The sequence below is a fragment of the Alternaria alternata genome, assembly GCF_001642055.1.
Source record: "Alternaria alternata strain SRC1lrK2f unplaced genomic scaffold CC77scaffold_2, whole genome shotgun sequence".
Taxonomy (NCBI): Eukaryota; Fungi; Ascomycota; class Dothideomycetes; order Pleosporales; family Pleosporaceae; genus Alternaria; species Alternaria alternata.
Genome location: NW_017306191.1, coordinates 191,231 through 207,034, shown reverse-complemented (window position 1 = coordinate 207,034; position 15,804 = coordinate 191,231). Strand labels below are relative to the sequence as shown.

Here is a 15,804-nt window from a genome sequence, read left to right as displayed (position 1 = left end):
ACGTGTGGTCAATCTCACTCGCATGGTTTCCCCTAACGGCGAAGTGGCTGAACCCTTTGAGCCTAGCCTGAACGGGAGGCCGAGGCTGCCGCTCCGAATACCATCTTGCTAAATGTCCACACACAGCACACGCTGTCGCAGCACGCAACAATGTCCGACCTCACACTCGTCGTGCGCCCTCGTGGTATGCTTGTTCCATGACCCATTGAGTCGGCTTCGGTCCGATTGAGTGCATCCTGGCTTTTGTTCGTTTGTTAACCCCTCCACAGGCCGTCCGATTAAGAACCTCCCCGAGACCATCACCGTCTCTGCGGATGCCTCGGCCGCCCAGATCTTCGAAGAAATCGCAAAGGCCTCCAGGTTCTCAATCCACCGATTGAGGGTCACCAAGGGCAGCGACGGATCGCCAATCAACAATGTGCGAGACGTGAAGGTTCACGACACGGGCCTGCGGAACAAGAGTGCTGTGGATGTTAAGGATCTAGGTATGCTACTCTCTACCTCTTCACCAACAGACGACTGACTGTCTCCCAGGTCCCCAGATCTCATGGCGCACCGTCTTCATCGTCGAGTACCTCGGACCCCTCCTCATCCACCCGCTCATCTACTTCGGCCGCTCCCTCATCTACGGCACCTCAGCTCCTCCGTCGCAGCTCCAGAAGCTCACCTTCCTCATGTGCGTCGCCCACTTTGCTAAGCGCGAGTTCGAAACTCTCTTCGTCCACCGCTTCTCGTCGGCCACAATGCCTATAATGAACATCTACAAGAACTCTGGCTACTACTGGCTCCTTTCGGGTCTGAACCTGGCATACTGGAGCTACGGTCCCAACAGCCCGGCTGCTAGACCTTCCAACCCGCTTCTCACATACCTTGGTGTGGCCCTGTTTGCCATTGGCGAGGTTTGCAACTACAGCACGCATTTGACGCTCAAGAACTTGCGCCGCCCCGGCAGCACTGAGCGCGGTATTCCCAAGGGACTGGGCTTCGATCTAGTCACCTGCCCCAACTACATGTTCGAGGCAATGGCGTGGATTGGCGTGGCGCTGGTCAACTGGAGCTTGAGCACCGTTCTCTTCATCATCGTGGCTGTGGGACAGATGGGTGTTTGGGCATGGAAGAAGGAGAAGAGGTATCGCAAGGAGTTTGGAGATAAATACAAGAGGAAGAGGTACGCTATTCTGCCTGGTATCTGGTAGAAGATACCTGGTAGGATGACGGTGTCAGGCGACAGGCGTGGGGCTACCAGCAAGATTGGCGCCTGGTGAATGCTTGGTGTTCGTGGGCACAAGCCAATGATGAAAGAGGGATGGTGTGCGGATGGCGGTGGGATTGAACCAGGGTTACGGCGAGGCGCACTCGAAGGATGAGGACGTGAGGGCTGTCACACCGGGCTCAGAACGGTAGCACCTCCGCAGGTACCCGTATCTAGCGCGTCGATGCCTATAGGTACTAACCTTACACTAATACATCCCATCGTCCGTATGCTGAAGGGCGTCGTGGTGACGAATGCGTATGTGTGTGTGTGTGTGACTACGTTCGCGGATGCCCAGGTCATGTTGCTCATCAGCATCCTTTGTACATCCCAATTCCGACTTGACAAACCTCGTGACGATGGAAATGTGCTTGGCTGTAGCCTTCTGTACCACTATCCATCATACGTAACCCCATCTTTGCTTTTTCGATTTGAGGCTTATTGCATCTGCCCGCAGCGGCCACTCCCATATCGCCCCGGGGAACACCGACTTAGACCCTGCATAAGCGTGGGAAGGACAACACCCACCTGTCCTCTCTCCTTCGGTTTTTCTTCTATTCGCCATCATCTAGTGACGATCCGATTGCAATTACTCCAAGTCTGCAGCCGGATGGCCTGTCCTCTCACTACCTACCCACCATGTCAGAAAAAGAAGCTCACCGACAGTTTTGATCCAGTGAGGCTGAAGCAAGATGCATCGAGGGCCGCTGCCTGCAAAAAGGCTGCGACCGAGGCTGAGACGACACTTGCGGGCCCGCTAATTCTTGCAGCGCACCTCGGATTCCTGCCTACCAGCACGCATATCGGCGGTCAGCCAAACGACTCAGCCCAGCCGTTCGCGATCAGCCTAGCCTAGCTCAACTTCACCTGCCGAATGGGCTAATTGCATGCATTTCAATTGGCCATTTACTGCATCTAGTACAGCGGGCCACGGCTTGGAATGGGGGAGGGACCTCTCAGCTGTTGACGTTCCCGGTGCCGGTGAGAACTAGAGGGATTGCATCGCCGTAGACTATCCTTCAGCCGCAATTACGAATGCATCCTATCAGAATAATGATGTGGAGGGTATAAGAAGACTGAGGCTGACCGATTGTGCGACAAACCCATTGTCTCAAGCCTCCCTACTTGCCGTGTGAACAACTTGGTTCTTCTTTAGCGTTCGATCGTTGTTGCACATATACCCCTCGCTGCTTTTTTTTGGTGGCTTACCTACATATACTTACAAGATTAGACATCGCAAGCTCGCCTGCTGTATATCTTGTCTATTATCGCGGATTCTCGGAGCTTGTGAGGTCGCGTGGTATCTGGATTCTGACTGCAAAAGTCTGAAAGCGGAAATCACTTACGACTGATTGTACCGGTAGTGGAAGGAAGCCCCACACAGAAGAGAGTCAATTCCATGTAAGTACCATTGCATCACATCTCTCCTTACAACCCTAGTCCAATATCTCTCTTCGGCGTTATCGTCGTTTCCTGTGCAATTCGCCAGTCATACACGTATTTTCGAGCAAAGAAATCTGAGATATGACCCACCAAAAGGATCGTCGTCTTGCTTCGAGCGGAGGAACAGACCCAGATCTAGAAACGTCACTAACGCAAACATCCAGCACATCCATCAACATGTCCGGTCTAGCTGCAGAGGCGAAAGCGGCATGGGATTCCCATGTTGATACCCGCACAGGAGCTGAGCCTCCCAAACCAGCTGACCCATCCGAACTCAGTACTATGAGAAACGCCATTGGTGGATCTTTCAAAGCAGCCGCAGCTCTGATTGGCGCCGCTGCAGCTCCACTTCCTGACCAGACTGGTGATGGCTCCAAGATTGCAGCAGAAGAGAAGGCCAGTCTTTACAAGAAGATTGAAGGCGGTCTGCGAGACATGTCTCACCTTGGCATCGAGAACATCCAGAGCTTGATGGAGATCCAGAAAGAGAAGATGCTTGGTGGATATACCGATGACAAGACATACCTCATGGAGGGCCTTATCCGGACCGCTGCTGCGTTGCCTGACGGGTCAAAGACAAGAGAGGCAGTGACGGGTCAGTTTCTGACCCAGCTATGGGGTGACTTACAGCACCCGCCGCAGTCATATCTTGGGTCAAAGTTCCAGTACCGTGCCGCGGATGGATCGAATAACAGTCTAGTAAACCCGCAAGTTGGCGCAGCAGGAACACCGTACGCCAGGACTGTCAAGCCAGACACGATGCAGACTCCTGCCCGCCCAGATCCTGGTGTTGTGTTCGACAGTATCATGACCAGGAAGCATGCTGAACTGCACCCAAACCGTATTTCAAGTATGCTGTTCTATCTGGCATCCATCATCATCCACGACTGCTTCCGCACAAGTCACGAGGATTACTCGATCTCGATGACATCTTCATACCTCGATCTATCACCATTGTACGGCAGTAACCAGGCCGAACAGGACATGATGAGAACTGGACGCGATGGAAAGATCAAGCCTGACTGCTTCTCGGAAGCAAGACTGTTGTTCTTCCCTCCTGGCGTTGGTGCTATGTTGATCATGTTCAATCGTTTCCACAACTACACGGTCGAGAACCTAGCGGCTATCAACGAACAAGGACGTTTCACGAAGCCTTCGAATGAAGTACCAAAGTCTACCGGTGACGTCGAAGTCGACAAGAAGACAAAGGAAAAGTATGATGCGGCATGGAAGAAGTACGACAATGATCTGTTCCAGACCGGCCGTCTCATTACTTGCGGCCTTTACGTCAACATCATCTTGATCGACTACGTCCGCACCATTCTCGATCTTAACCGGACTGACAGCAACTGGCAGCTGAACCCCCGCGCCGAAGTGAAAGACCTACCCATGGGCATTGGCAACCAAGTCTCTGCTGAGTTCAACCTCGTATACCGATGGCACTCTACAGTCTCTGATCGTGATGAGAAGTGGACGCAGGAGATGTGGGACGGTCTCTTCGGTGAAGGTCGCGACCCCAAAACCGTCGGCAAATATGAGTTCCTTGGCCGGTTGAATGAAGTCTACAAGAAGACTGATCCTGATCCGTCGAAGCGCAAGTTCGCTGGTCTGGAGCGAGGTGACAACGGCACATTACCCGACCAAGGCCTGGTAGACATCTTGACATCGAGCATCGAAGACTGTGCCAACTCCTTTGGACCGAATAGGGTTCCCGCCGTCTTCCGTGCTATTGAAGTCCTGGGTATCGAACAAGCACGTACATGGAATCTGGGATCGCTCAACGAGTTCCGGAAGTACTTCAAGCTAGAGCCACATAACACTTTCGAAGACATCACGTCAGACAAATATGTGCAAGAGCAACTCAAGCACCTCTACGATCACCCCGACAAGGTTGAGATCTACCCAGGTATCGTCGTCGAGGACGCAAAGAAGCCCATGGCTCCTGGTTCGGGTCTCTGCCCTTCGTACACCGTCTCCCGTGCTGTTTTGTCGGATGCCGTCGCGCTGGTCCGTGGCGACAGATTCTACACGCACGACTACAACCCACGCACCTTGACCAACTGGGGCTACCGTCAGGCTGAAAGCGATCTCGGCGTCGACAACGGATGTGTGTTCTACAAGCTCTTCCTCCGCGCTTTCCCACAGCACTTCAAGTACAACAGCATCTACGCTCACTACCCACTGACTATCCCGTCTGCCATGCAAACCGCTCTGAAAGACTTGAAGAAAGACAATCTGTACGACTTCAGCAAGCCAGTAGCGACACCACACCCTCAGTTCGTCAAAGAGTACAAGCTGGCCACCGACATCATGAAGGATCAAACAAACTTCAAAGTCGTCTGGGGCAAGGCCATGGAATACATCATGGGCCCCGCATCCGCCGACTTCATGCTTGCCGGCGACGGGCCCAAGAACACTGCCTCTCGTCAAATGGTCAGCAAAGCACTCTACATCTCTGAATGGGACAAGGAAGTACGGAACTACTACACTCTCAAGACGCGAGAACTGTTGAAGGAAAAGAGCGCCAAAATCGCTGATTTCAACCAAGTCGACATCATCCGCTCTGTCGGAAACCTTGCGCATGTCCACTTCTGTTCCGAACTCTTCATGCTGCCTTTGAAGACCGCCGCACAACCCCACGGTATCTTCACGGAGGCCGAACTCTACCTTATTATGTCTTCGGTCTTTGCGCTCATCTTCTTCGACGCAGACCCTGCTTCTTCTTTCCCTCTGCATGTCAAAGCAAGAAAGGCAACGCAGCTACTCGGTAACATCGTCGAGAAGAATGTCAAGGCGATTGCAAGTTCAGGCTTCTTGAGCAGTATCATGGCCACCATCTGGCCGCAGGAAACCGTGCTGAAGAGCTATGGCAAGCATATGATTAAGCGGTTGTTAGAGAGTGGAATGTCGCCGGAGACCTTGACTTGGGGCCATATCCTCGGCACGGCGGGAGGCATGGTATCGAACCAGGGTCAACTCTTCGCTCAGACAATCGAGTACTACCTTCTCGGCGCCGGCAAGAAACATTGGGCTGAGATCTCGAGGTTGGCTCAAGATGACAGCGAGGAGTCGTTTGAGAAGTTGATGCACTACACCATGGAGGGCGGAAGGTTGAACGGCGAAACAGGCGTCATCCGCGCTGTTGCCAAACCAACCTCCATCACCGAGGCTGGAAAGACGACAGATCTCAAACCCGGCGACGCCGTCTTTGTAAATCTGCGCACCGCCTCTCACGACTCTACCATCTTCCCTAACCCTGATGGAGTCGACATCACCCGCCCGCTGGATTCCTACATTCACCTCGGATACGGACCGCACCAATGTCTCGGACTGCCAATGACGCGCATCACGCTTACGACGATGCTGCGAGAAGTTGCGCGACTGAAGAATTTGAGGCCGGCGCTGGGTCCGCAGGGCAAGATTCACAAGGTGCAGAAGAAGATGGGTCCCGGCGAGGAGAAGTACAGCTATCATGCTTATTTGACGGAGAATCAGGATATGTACTTTCCGTTCCCTTGTGGTAAGTTTGTTTTGTTTTTTTGAACTCGAGTACTCTGTTTGTACTTGTTTGATATGACATTTGCTAACTCGATGTGTAGCGCTGAAGGTATGCTGGGATGATTAGATGGTTTGGGATGACGGGGTTTGAATGTGAGGGGTACGATCACAATTCGTAGTGTACAAAGGGTTTTCTAGACGCTAAAGGATATTCAAGGAGTATGAGGGTGTACGATGCTTTCGTTTCGGTCATGTCCTTATTAGCAATCATATCGGATACCTGCCGGGCGTTTTGGTATCGCGGATAACAGAATGAAAGAAATGGGTGTATGCCAATGATCAGTCAGGACCTGAACAGTCAATGAACGATTCAATTGAAGCTTCCAAGATAGAGTAGACAGAACTCGCCAGGCCTGAACGCAAAGACTAAAAGCCGCATCGAGCAAGGCTCCATGCACCTTTGTCATCCTCCGTGTCCAAATAGACCTAGCATGTCCTCACAAACCGAAGCTGACTCGTCCGTACCAATTGACTTGTTGAACCCCTGCAAGTTGAAGACATTACCATTGGTGAATCGCTGGCTCGTTCGAGTCCGAAGCTCATGCAAGTCTCATGCGGAAGACGAAGAAAAAAAGGACTTACCTGTGAGTAGATCCAGATCAACGGCCAGGCTCGAGGACTGATCCTGGATGAAGGTCTCGCGATCGCATGTAGGTTGGACAGGGTGAGTAAGAGCCTCGGTATCGTCGTCTTCGCCGTAGTCGTCATCCCCTTCGTCGTAATCTTCATCTACGTCTCCATCCTCATCCTCGTCTTCGTTATCCATCTCATCCTCGACCTCAACCTTATCACCAATCCTACTCACCATGACCTCTTCTCCAAGCTCCCTGTCTGTCCCACGGACCATCTCCAGGCTATACGGAAACTCCCACTGCGTAGCCAGTGTGAGAAGATTATAATAGTAGCACCTACCAGAGCTAATATCCAGATAGGGTATCCAGCCTAGAAGAAGCGGCGGAGCAACTGATTCAGAAGCCGACACTGAAGCCTCTCGGGACGTATAGAGGTCGTCGAGCTCGCCGCGCAATTCACGTAAGACTTTTAATGAGCCGTCGTCAGGCCTCAATATCGCGTCGTGGAAACTGCTGTCGTACTTTTGTTCTGCGTTGAGCCGGTAGAGGTCGTTGAGGTCCCAGTCTGCTTGGGCGCGGGCTACGAGAATGCAGTTCTTGAGGTAGTAGTAAGGGGGAATGGCTGGATCACTACAAACGACTTAGTGTTCGCCTTGAACCTTCCTCTTCATCGTACTCACGTCGTGTTGACCGCAGCACATTTGGCGCCGAAGTCTAGTCCGTGCTGCTTGATGACGTCCAATGTGAGATCGTAGAGCCTGCCGTAAAGATCTGGTGACGGTGAGACATTCATGATGATCAAAGTCGACTGTCAGCTGTAATGCCTTTGAAGAAGTAAATGATGGGGAGAGTGGGTGGCTGTAGGTAGTGCAAAACAAGAAGCGACGCGCGACATAAGATCCAAGTGCCAAGCATTATTGGAAGTGATCGTGCAATGATGGCTACTTGAGTCAATCCATGGTGAAGGTGAACTTCTATGGAGGAGATGATTTCCTAATTGGTTTAGTTCTTTGCCTCATTCATCGTCCCAACTCAACATTGATACCTGCACTCTATGTCTTGTGCATGTTCGTCACTGTCACAATTGACCGTGTCATAGAAAGACGACACGCTAAAGGTGAGAAAGGGGCGCCGCGTCTGCCTAAAAAAGGTTGCTGCCGAACACAGCGGTGGTGAGCATCTTAGTACGATCTCTTCATAGGCGGCACGCTCGCCGCCTCCTGCTCATCCAACGTCCCCATATTTACCGCCCTCGTTCCGAACCTGACCTCCTTCCCTAGATTACTCTGCCACGTAAGACTATGTTTCATCCACTCCTCATCATCTCTCTCTTTAAAGTCGTCTCTTGCGTGCGCGCCTCTACTCTCCGTCCTTGTCAATGCCGCTTTGTTCGTCTGACTTGCATTGGTAAGAAGATTTCGCAGTTCGAGTGTCTCAATGAGGTCGGAATTCCAGATCAAGGACCGATCTGTGACGCGTAGGTCGGTGGTGTACTTGTTCTCGATGTCACCGAGTTGAGTGTTGCCTTTGGATAAGGAGTTATGGGTGCGAAACACAGAAGTCGTAGATTGCATGGTGCTTTGCATGGAGTTTCGAAGACTGGATGTTGGCGTGCTGCCGTTGGACTCTAGGAAAGTGTTGATCTCGCTGATAGAATCGAGGCCGATATTGTCAGGAGCTGGGTGATGTGCCTCTGACGGCGAGTGATTGGCAGAGATGTGTAGTGCTGTCGCTCGACCCTAGGGGAATGTCAGCATATATGACTGGTCAGATATTTTCTGAGTACTTACGAAAACCACGATATCAAGCAAGGAATTTGCTCCTAATCGGTTCGCGCCATGTACGCTTACACAAGCAGCCTCGCCAGCTGCATACAACCCTTCAACAACATCTTCTTTGCCACTCTTCGCATCAACATCTAGTACCTGTCCATGGTAGTTGGTTGGGATGCCGCCCATACAGTAATGTACTGTTGGTAATACGGGTATCGGCTCTCTTGTTATATCGATGCCAGCAAATATACCAGCTGTTTCGGCGATTCCAGGCAACCTTTCCATGATGACGTCCTTTGGTAGATGCGATAATTGAAGATGTATGTGGTCCTTGTTTGGTCCACAGCCGCGGCCTTCTAGGATCTCGAGGTTCATAGAGCGTGAGACGACATCACGTGACGCGAGATCTTTCGCAGTGGGAGCATATCGTTCCATGAAGCGTTCGCCTTCGCTGTTGAGGAGATAGCCGCCTTCGCCACGAGCGCCTTCCGTGATCAGGACCTAAATTCGTTGTCAGTCAAAGCAAGTTATGCTATCGTCCGTGTTGTGTACGTACGCCTGCGCCGTAGATGCCGGAAGGGTGGAATTGCACAAACTCCATGTCTTGTAACGGTAGCCCTGCTCTCGAAACCATCGCGCTACCATCGCCAGTGCTTGTATGCGCGCTTGTCGCACTGAAGTATGCTCTTCCGTATCCCCCCGTTGCCAGCACCGTATTTTTGGCGAATATCCTATGCGTTGTTCCGTCCTCCATATTCATAGCCGTTATGCCCACGCACTTGCCCTCGCTCATCATCAAGTCCAGCGCAAACCACTCAATGAAGAACTGCACGCCTTCTTTCAGACTCTGCCCATAGAGTGTATGGAGCATTGCATGCCCAGTGCGATCTGCCGCACATGCCGTTCTGTAGGCTTGTCCACCTTTGCCATACTTCAATGACTGTCCACCTAATGCTCGCTGATATATCGTTCCTTCGTTCGTCCGACTAAACGGCATGCCATAGTTCTCGAGTTCAACGACCGCTGGGACGGCTTCGCGCGTCATATAATGGATGGCGTCCTGGTCACCGAGCCAGTCCGACCCTGGTAACAGAATCAGTATATATTCCCTATGTCTTTGGTGTACCTCTACCTCACCCTTTATTGTATCGTACATGTGCCAGCGCCAGTCATCTTCTGTCATGTTGCCGAGCGCGGCATTTATTCCACCCTGTGCTGCGACTGTGTGCGATCGGGTAGGAAAGAGTTTCGATACGCATGCAGTCTTGAGTCCAGCTTCCGTGAGTCCTACGGCAGCCCGAAGGCCCGCACCACCTGCTCCAACAACAATTGCACTGAAATGGGGTCGGCTAGAGGCGGCTTGATATATCGGAAGCTACTCACTCGTAGTGATGGTCAATGACCGTCAAGTTCTTGACATTTGGCCCATTTACTGAGGCGAAATTCCTCCGCTGTCTTGGGTTAATCGACTGCCGATGAGCACTGTACTGGTGGCGCGAGACGGCTCGCGCAAAGGCACGCATCATGAGGAGTGATGTACGAGAAAAGGATTCATTGGACGTTAGCTACAAAAAGTAAGGGACTTGTAGATTTCCGGATAGCATATGCAAGTGTTAGCACCAGCCGCGCTAGCATGTAGCCATTCGGTATACCCCTCTGAGCAGCTCATCCTCGGCTGTATAAGAATCGAAGGCGGAGGTCTAAGATGTAACGCGACTGGGAAACTTCTATGACGAGTAGCGCCAGATGCTATCAACTCCTTCTTCTGGATGTAGAAAGTTGGATATAGTGGCTTTACAGCACGCTTGCGTTGCGACAAGGCGGGTCGCCCAATAAAGCTCGATGGTTTGCGGGGTATACGAGTGAAAGCTGGAGACACCCGACGCGTTGAATGTTCGGCCAGCCAAGCACTCGGAAATAGCGGCGCTAGCCAATCGGTGATAATGCATTACGCAAGGCAAGAAACCGACCACTTTCATCGGCTATACGGCCTTCTACTAAGACAAGCTCATCAAAAGCTCAGAGCATACTGCAAAGCAAAATATCCTCAGAATTTGCACCTTGTATTGCTTGGCTATGGCAATCTTTATGGCGCCAGAATGTGCGCCCTTGAATGACGTCACGCGAATACGGGCTGCACGTAGGCAAAGGGACGATGTTATGACTACATACACCCGATCTTAGTAAATCGAGAAAAGATCGAATACATGCATACTCCAATGTTCGTTTCTTTTGATAGAAGAAACGTAACATTATTGCGGGTAGACAGCCAACTAGGTTCTGTGGTGGAGAGTCGAGGGCGTAGGAAGGGCTGAAGCGGATGCCACGGACACCTTGAAGCGATGTCTGCTATTTCAGTGTGCTACCAAAGGGCGAATTCTTCAACTCTTTAAGATCCATCTCGAGGACTTCACTCTCTCTCGCTTCAGCGAGATACCAGGCACAAACATGACAACACCTTCCCTAGTAACCAAGTGGGCAAAAGCCTGCCATGCAGACCAACTTGCCAATTACCCGCCTAACAACGTAGCCACGCAACTCATCGCCATTCTCGACCAAGTACTCTCTTCTCGAACCTCACCGACAGCCTCCGCTTCCGCGACGGCAAACCTAGTTCAGTCTGAACACGACATAACCCACGGATTGTCATGTCTAATAGACCTCTTCCTCTTCGCCGCCGCACGAAACACTAGTCTCGACTCACTAGAGCTCCTCGTATCCTACCTCGTCGAACTAGCCAAACAGCCCGATGCCATCAACGAAGGCCCCGAGCCCAAGGTATGGGACGAAGGCGGAGGCGTGATGCACGAGATACCATCCGGGGCGCCAATCATTGTGGAAGGAAAACAGCTATGGAGTGAGTTACCGATGTTAGGTTGGAACATCACGGAATGGTTTCAAGGTATGTCAGATTGAACGTTACTCGCTGCTTTCTCGTTTACAACATCGTGAGTAACTGGAAAGTAGGACCTGAGCTGTGGACTCACAGCCATTGTAATCCAACAACACCAGAGGTTGCGGCGGCTAAATGGAAGGACATGAACAAGCTGATCGCGGTCATCGCACGGAATCCTGATGCCCAGGTTCTACCATCACTCGCCCGTTACATCAATCTCTCTCGTATAACTTTGTCCATGGCACTGGAACATAGTCCCAACACACGGCTGGGCAAGAACACCGCGATGCATCTACCCGCCGCTGCGTTGTGGTTTTCGATCGCGGGTGGGGAGCTAGAGAGGATGTGTGAGGCCGGCGAGCAGAAGATGGCTGCTGGAGACGTTTGGGCAGAAAGAGTAAGGGATAACGGGAGCGGAGACAGTGCGGTGGTTGATATGACCAGATTACAGTTCTGGAAAGAGAGGTTGGCAGAGTTACAGCAGATGTAAAGACGTCTTACTGTCCCCTTACAAACTATTACTTAGCTGTGCGCGTGGCTTTGTCCACAATAGCGGAAAGCTATACCTTCTCCGTTAATGCCTAGGTACATACCAAATACTCGCTTCCGCTTTCTTCTGACAATCACTACTAAGTTCAACCTCGCAAGCGGTGCTATTACCATCCAGTTTTCCGATATTTCCCGCTGGTGTTACTGGCGTTAGCGACGTCTCAGATACCACAGGTCGTATCCCAACACCTACTCTACCAAATTGTGGTCCTAGAGTAGATGTTGCCGAAGCTGTTGCCCTTTCAACACGTGGCTCTGGAGCAGAAGAGGAATTAACCGAATTCGTGCTCACAGTAGGTCGTTTAGGCCTACCCTTGGCACTTTGTTTCCTAGACAAACGGCGTTGAGGTAGTTGGATTGGCATACCGTTGTTGAACAAAGGAATTAGTTGTGTCGCGATGAAGGAATCTTTGCGTCTACTCTTTCTAGAAGGAGACGAGGCGATGGATGTTCCGGTTGTAGAAACAGACGTCGACCTTGCTCGGATGAAGGCTGATGAATTTGATGAGTCGTCTGTGTACTGGGTACATCTCGATATTGGACGGCTATCAGGCGGTGATCCAAGAGTGTACCTAGTCACTGTTGAAGCCAGACGACTAGCGGGCAGCGGCTCGTTGTCGTCGCACTCGAGCGATACCAGGGACGAGGAATGCAAAGTGCTACGATGGCTCAAGCAGTTCATCTTCGGCGGATGTATGTAAGTGCACAACAAGTGAATGTGTGTCATTAGTTGCTGACGGCCTGTTTATGAATCTTTCTTCAAGGCCTGCCTGATATCTCGAAAACTCTAAGAGGACGTTGTATACTGCGTGTCGAGGTGAGACCGAAACCGCTATAGAAAATCGTTGCCTGTACTCTTACCCTTACTATCAGCAGGACAGTGAAGTCTTTTCAGAAAATTCCCAATCTTGTGCTTCGAGTGTGTTCGAAAGATCTTTCTAGGATATTTCAGCACTTTAAACCATCTGTGAACTGCATCGTTGTCGTGAACCGACCACGTATCTGTAAAGTGAGTGAATAGTACGACTTGGCACAAAGCACACAACAGTATTTTATCAATTCATCACGCCTTCGGTCTGTCAAAGGACTGCCCTCTGCTGACTAGGCAGAGTCACTTGTGGAACAACAACCTTCTTCCACTCTTCCTGGCCCTTTGTGATTTCAGGTTTCCTCGCCTCATACTTCTTGGCCCAACTAACAATATCGTACGAATGCTGCAACTTGCTCGCCCAAGTCAGACAACTCCATTTCGAGTCTTTCTCCCATACCGGGAGTATACCGCCGTCCTGGCTGACAGTCAATTCGCCTCTGGTACCACAGGTTGTGCACCCGATCGCGTTCTTGCCATGCTCCGGCAGGAATTCGATCTTGGAGAGGTGACAATGCGGACATGCGCCTACTTCTTCGTCGCCCAGATATCTTGCTTCGTCGTACGGTTTGCCCAATTCACTTGCGAGATTCTGTCCCATGCGCCTGGCCCGTGCGATAAGGTCATCATGTAAACAGACTGCTCCGGATAGTCCCAAGTCCTGGCCGATGAATTGATCTACAATCTTGGCATGCAGACCATAAAACAGCAAGTGCAGAGTGGGCAAAGCCATGGTAAACTGATCTGGTGTTGAAGACCCTCCCACTGCGATAAAGCCCAATACTCGCGGTTTTGTTAGTCGTGGGTCAAGTTTGCCGGGGTTGAATGTTTTGCCAAATGTAACGTCAAGGGACGGCCCACCAATTCGGTCCATGAGGAGCTTCAATGTTCCTGGAGGTTGGTGGCTGTACGTAGGTGTAGAAACAATGATTGCATCAGCGTCCAGGATAGCTTCGCGGACAGCAGCTCGATCGTCGGGCGCATTGTTAGAGGCGACATTGAGCTTTGAAGCAAGGTCGAAGCCAACAGGACTATCCAGAGGTACTGGATTGGTCGGTATGGAGATGGAAGGAACATGTATCCATGATGTTGTGATGGTAGAGTCAGACTCGGTAGCTGCTGTCAAAGCAGCTTTGAGTAGGATCTCTGAGTTTCCAGACGGTGTGCCGTTTACGAGACCAAGTATATGCATTGTCCGGTTTGCTGGTTCTAGTCAGATAATTCGACACAAATGGTTATCTACTATTGATATATATACTGAAAATTGAGAGGGGTCACTGACATACCTCAGATGTGCGGTCCAAATCTAAGTCCGGTTTCGGAATGTGGAGGAAATGTGGTGGGGAAATCCGACCCTGCCCTACTGATCTTCGCAATCGGCCCTGTTGCTGTAAATCAAGTTAAAGACACTGAGCAGCGTGGAGAAGATAAAAGGCACAATGTGTAAACTCTTTCCAAATGCTCCATTGGATACAGTACATTATTGTGTACCAACAGTTGCTTGACCAGAATGTCAAAAGGCTGGCTAATACCAGCCGAGATTAAAGTAACCGTGATAGCAACGCTCACCCAGGTATTGAACGCCGTCCATATGCAAACGCCAGCGGCTATCCATCCGTCAAGGCCATGCAATCGCGTCCTCATAAACCATAAATCCATAATCATAATACATTGATGTCGTGTCAGTTGCGTCATTTCCATGCCAAAATTCCAATCAATTCCAACTTTTTCATACCGCGGTCATCGTTGCATATACATGCCAGTCGTAACCATGACGTTGCCGTAACGCTCGTTAGCGCGCCACAAGTACTTGAGGAAAACAATAGCTTTCAGGTAAGCTTTCATAATTCGCCTTCGTCGCGCCCGATCGGCTTCAAGGATGCTGCGCAGTGCCTTTGATACCGCGAAAGGCGATGCGACTCTTCGAGAAGGCGACTGGATAATTGCCGGCCAGGATGACGCTCGGGTAAGCGTGGGTGGGCACATGCTCGACGCCTCGGGTAAGAAAACATCTGGTGTCTCTGGCGCGTCGTTGAGTGAGACAGGACCGAATTTCGCGTCGAGAGCTTCGTATTCGAAGACTTCTGGAATGCTTCCGAGCGTAGGTGAAAAGGCAGACGATCGCGGAGTGCCGGGCTGGTGTGACATGTCGGTGGTAGACTTTTCTTTTGGCATTTGGTGTCCTTTCCGTGGTGGTGGTGAGGGACGGACAGTCTTCTGCTTGGGTGCGCGTGGTGAGAGAGGAATGGAGGCAGTTGGGGTAGATGGCCAGAGCGGAACCGAGAAACGCCTAAACATTGAGCCCGTTTGTTTTGCTGATCCGTGATTGAGAAGAGCGTCGCATCGTGGCGGTGAAAACAGCAGCATGTCGAACAGTGAGTACGTGTGACGCGCGGAACGACTCTTACACGACGAGGCTGAAATCAGGGATGAAGACTGGGAAAACGAAGGAAAGCAGCGAGATGGCGGCAATGTGTAATAAGGCTGGTTCACCAAATTGTTAGTCGCGTATATAAACAGCAGATCCCCGTATCTGCAGGACGGGAAGGGCACTAGGCAATGGGGCCCAATGATATTAGCATATTGGTGATGGTGATCGTGTGGACAAACGCGTTTGTTTTCGAGACAACACACTGGCAAGCCGCCTTCCCGCTGTCACACGAGCTGACGACGCGCTGACTCTGAGTGAGGTTGTCAGTCGAAGCTGCTTGATGCTCTTGGGTGCTTTGGACAGCGTTCAATTTTACCCCGCGGCGGCATTGTGCGATTGTTAAAGAGGAATGACGTCGCTATGGAAAAGTTTTGGATCGAGAGATCGAGTACTCACATCAACCGGCGCAGAAGCCGCCAACGGTAACGCTAGCGCCTAGCCCAATCACATGCCACACACCCCT

General features: G+C 51.3%; 7 protein-coding genes across 7 annotated transcripts; 3 read left to right on the top strand and 4 right to left on the bottom strand.

The window, feature by feature from the left end:
* Window positions 1–150: 150 nt before the first annotated feature.
* Window positions 151–1,499, top strand: CC77DRAFT_979969 (hypothetical protein; the record flags this gene model as incomplete). The annotated part of the gene is made up of 3 exons (XM_018536044.1): window positions 151–184; window positions 270–485; window positions 535–1,499. The coding sequence occupies 3 exons, from the start codon at window positions 151–153 to the stop codon at window positions 1,194–1,196; spliced, it is 912 nt and encodes a 303-aa protein (XP_018390395.1). The 3' UTR covers window positions 1,197–1,499.
* An 888-nt stretch (window positions 1,500–2,387) lies between these two features.
* On the top strand, window positions 2,388–6,346 carry CC77DRAFT_296007 (heme peroxidase). The gene is made up of 2 exons (XM_018531098.1): window positions 2,388–2,653; window positions 2,860–6,346. Exon 2 carries the CDS (start codon window positions 2,873–2,875, stop codon window positions 6,236–6,238), a length of 3,366 nt encoding a protein of 1,121 aa, XP_018390394.1. The 5' UTR covers window positions 2,388–2,653; window positions 2,860–2,872; the 3' UTR covers window positions 6,239–6,346.
* A 344-nt stretch (window positions 6,347–6,690) lies between these two features.
* CC77DRAFT_1004654 (hypothetical protein) lies at window positions 6,691–7,618 on the bottom strand (the record flags this gene model as incomplete). Its single annotated transcript, XM_018523284.1, has 3 exons — window positions 6,691–6,737; window positions 6,836–7,455; window positions 7,506–7,618. The coding sequence occupies 3 exons, from the start codon at window positions 7,616–7,618 to the stop codon at window positions 6,691–6,693; spliced, it is 780 nt and encodes a 259-aa protein (XP_018390393.1).
* A 185-nt stretch (window positions 7,619–7,803) lies between these two features.
* On the bottom strand, window positions 7,804–10,120 carry CC77DRAFT_979964 (succinate dehydrogenase; the record flags this gene model as incomplete). Its single annotated transcript, XM_018536043.1, has 5 exons — window positions 7,804–8,564; window positions 8,616–9,098; window positions 9,154–9,680; window positions 9,735–9,931; window positions 9,981–10,120. 5 exons carry the CDS (start codon window positions 10,118–10,120, stop codon window positions 8,007–8,009), a joined length of 1,905 nt encoding a protein of 634 aa, XP_018390392.1. The 3' UTR covers window positions 7,804–8,006.
* A 469-nt stretch (window positions 10,121–10,589) lies between these two features.
* Window positions 10,590–12,138, top strand: CC77DRAFT_1046350 (hypothetical protein). Its single transcript, XM_018527439.1, has 2 exons — window positions 10,590–11,499; window positions 11,565–12,138. The coding sequence occupies exons 1-2, from the start codon at window positions 11,046–11,048 to the stop codon at window positions 11,981–11,983; spliced, it is 873 nt and encodes a 290-aa protein (XP_018390391.1). The 5' UTR covers window positions 10,590–11,045; the 3' UTR covers window positions 11,984–12,138.
* Window positions 12,139–13,118: 980 nt separating this feature from the next.
* On the bottom strand, window positions 13,119–14,301 carry CC77DRAFT_1046349 (flavo protein; the record flags this gene model as incomplete). The annotated part of the gene is made up of 2 exons (XM_018527438.1): window positions 14,197–14,301; window positions 13,119–14,113 (listed from the first exon to the last, which is right to left on the bottom strand). The coding sequence occupies exon 2, from the start codon at window positions 14,100–14,102 to the stop codon at window positions 13,122–13,124; it is 981 nt and encodes a 326-aa protein (XP_018390390.1). The 5' UTR covers window positions 14,103–14,113; window positions 14,197–14,301.
* Window positions 14,302–14,458: 157 nt separating this feature from the next.
* On the bottom strand, window positions 14,459–15,710 carry CC77DRAFT_979961 (hypothetical protein). Its single transcript, XM_018536042.1, has one exon. It carries the CDS (start codon window positions 15,275–15,277, stop codon window positions 14,651–14,653), a length of 627 nt encoding a protein of 208 aa, XP_018390389.1. The 5' UTR covers window positions 15,278–15,710; the 3' UTR covers window positions 14,459–14,650.
* Window positions 15,711–15,804: the final 94 nt, after the last annotated feature.

What these genes read in the sequence shown, in the direction of transcription:
- CC77DRAFT_296007 (XM_018531098.1), top strand. Translation starts at nt 2,873, where the DNA reads ATGTCCGGTCTAGCTGCAGAGGCGAAAGCGGCATGGGATTCCCATGTT.
- CC77DRAFT_1046350 (XM_018527439.1), top strand. Translation starts at nt 11,046, where the DNA reads ATGACAACACCTTCCCTAGTAACCAAGTGGGCAAAAGCCTGCCATGCA. An exon ending in CATCACGGAATGGTTTCAAG is followed by an intron (nt 11,500 to 11,564) that starts GTATGTCAGATT and finishes ACTGGAAAGTAG; the next exon opens with GACCTGAGCTGTGGACTCAC.
- CC77DRAFT_979961 (XM_018536042.1), bottom strand. Translation starts at nt 15,277, where the DNA reads ATGCTGCTGTTTTCACCGCCACGATGCGACGCTCTTCTCAATCACGGA.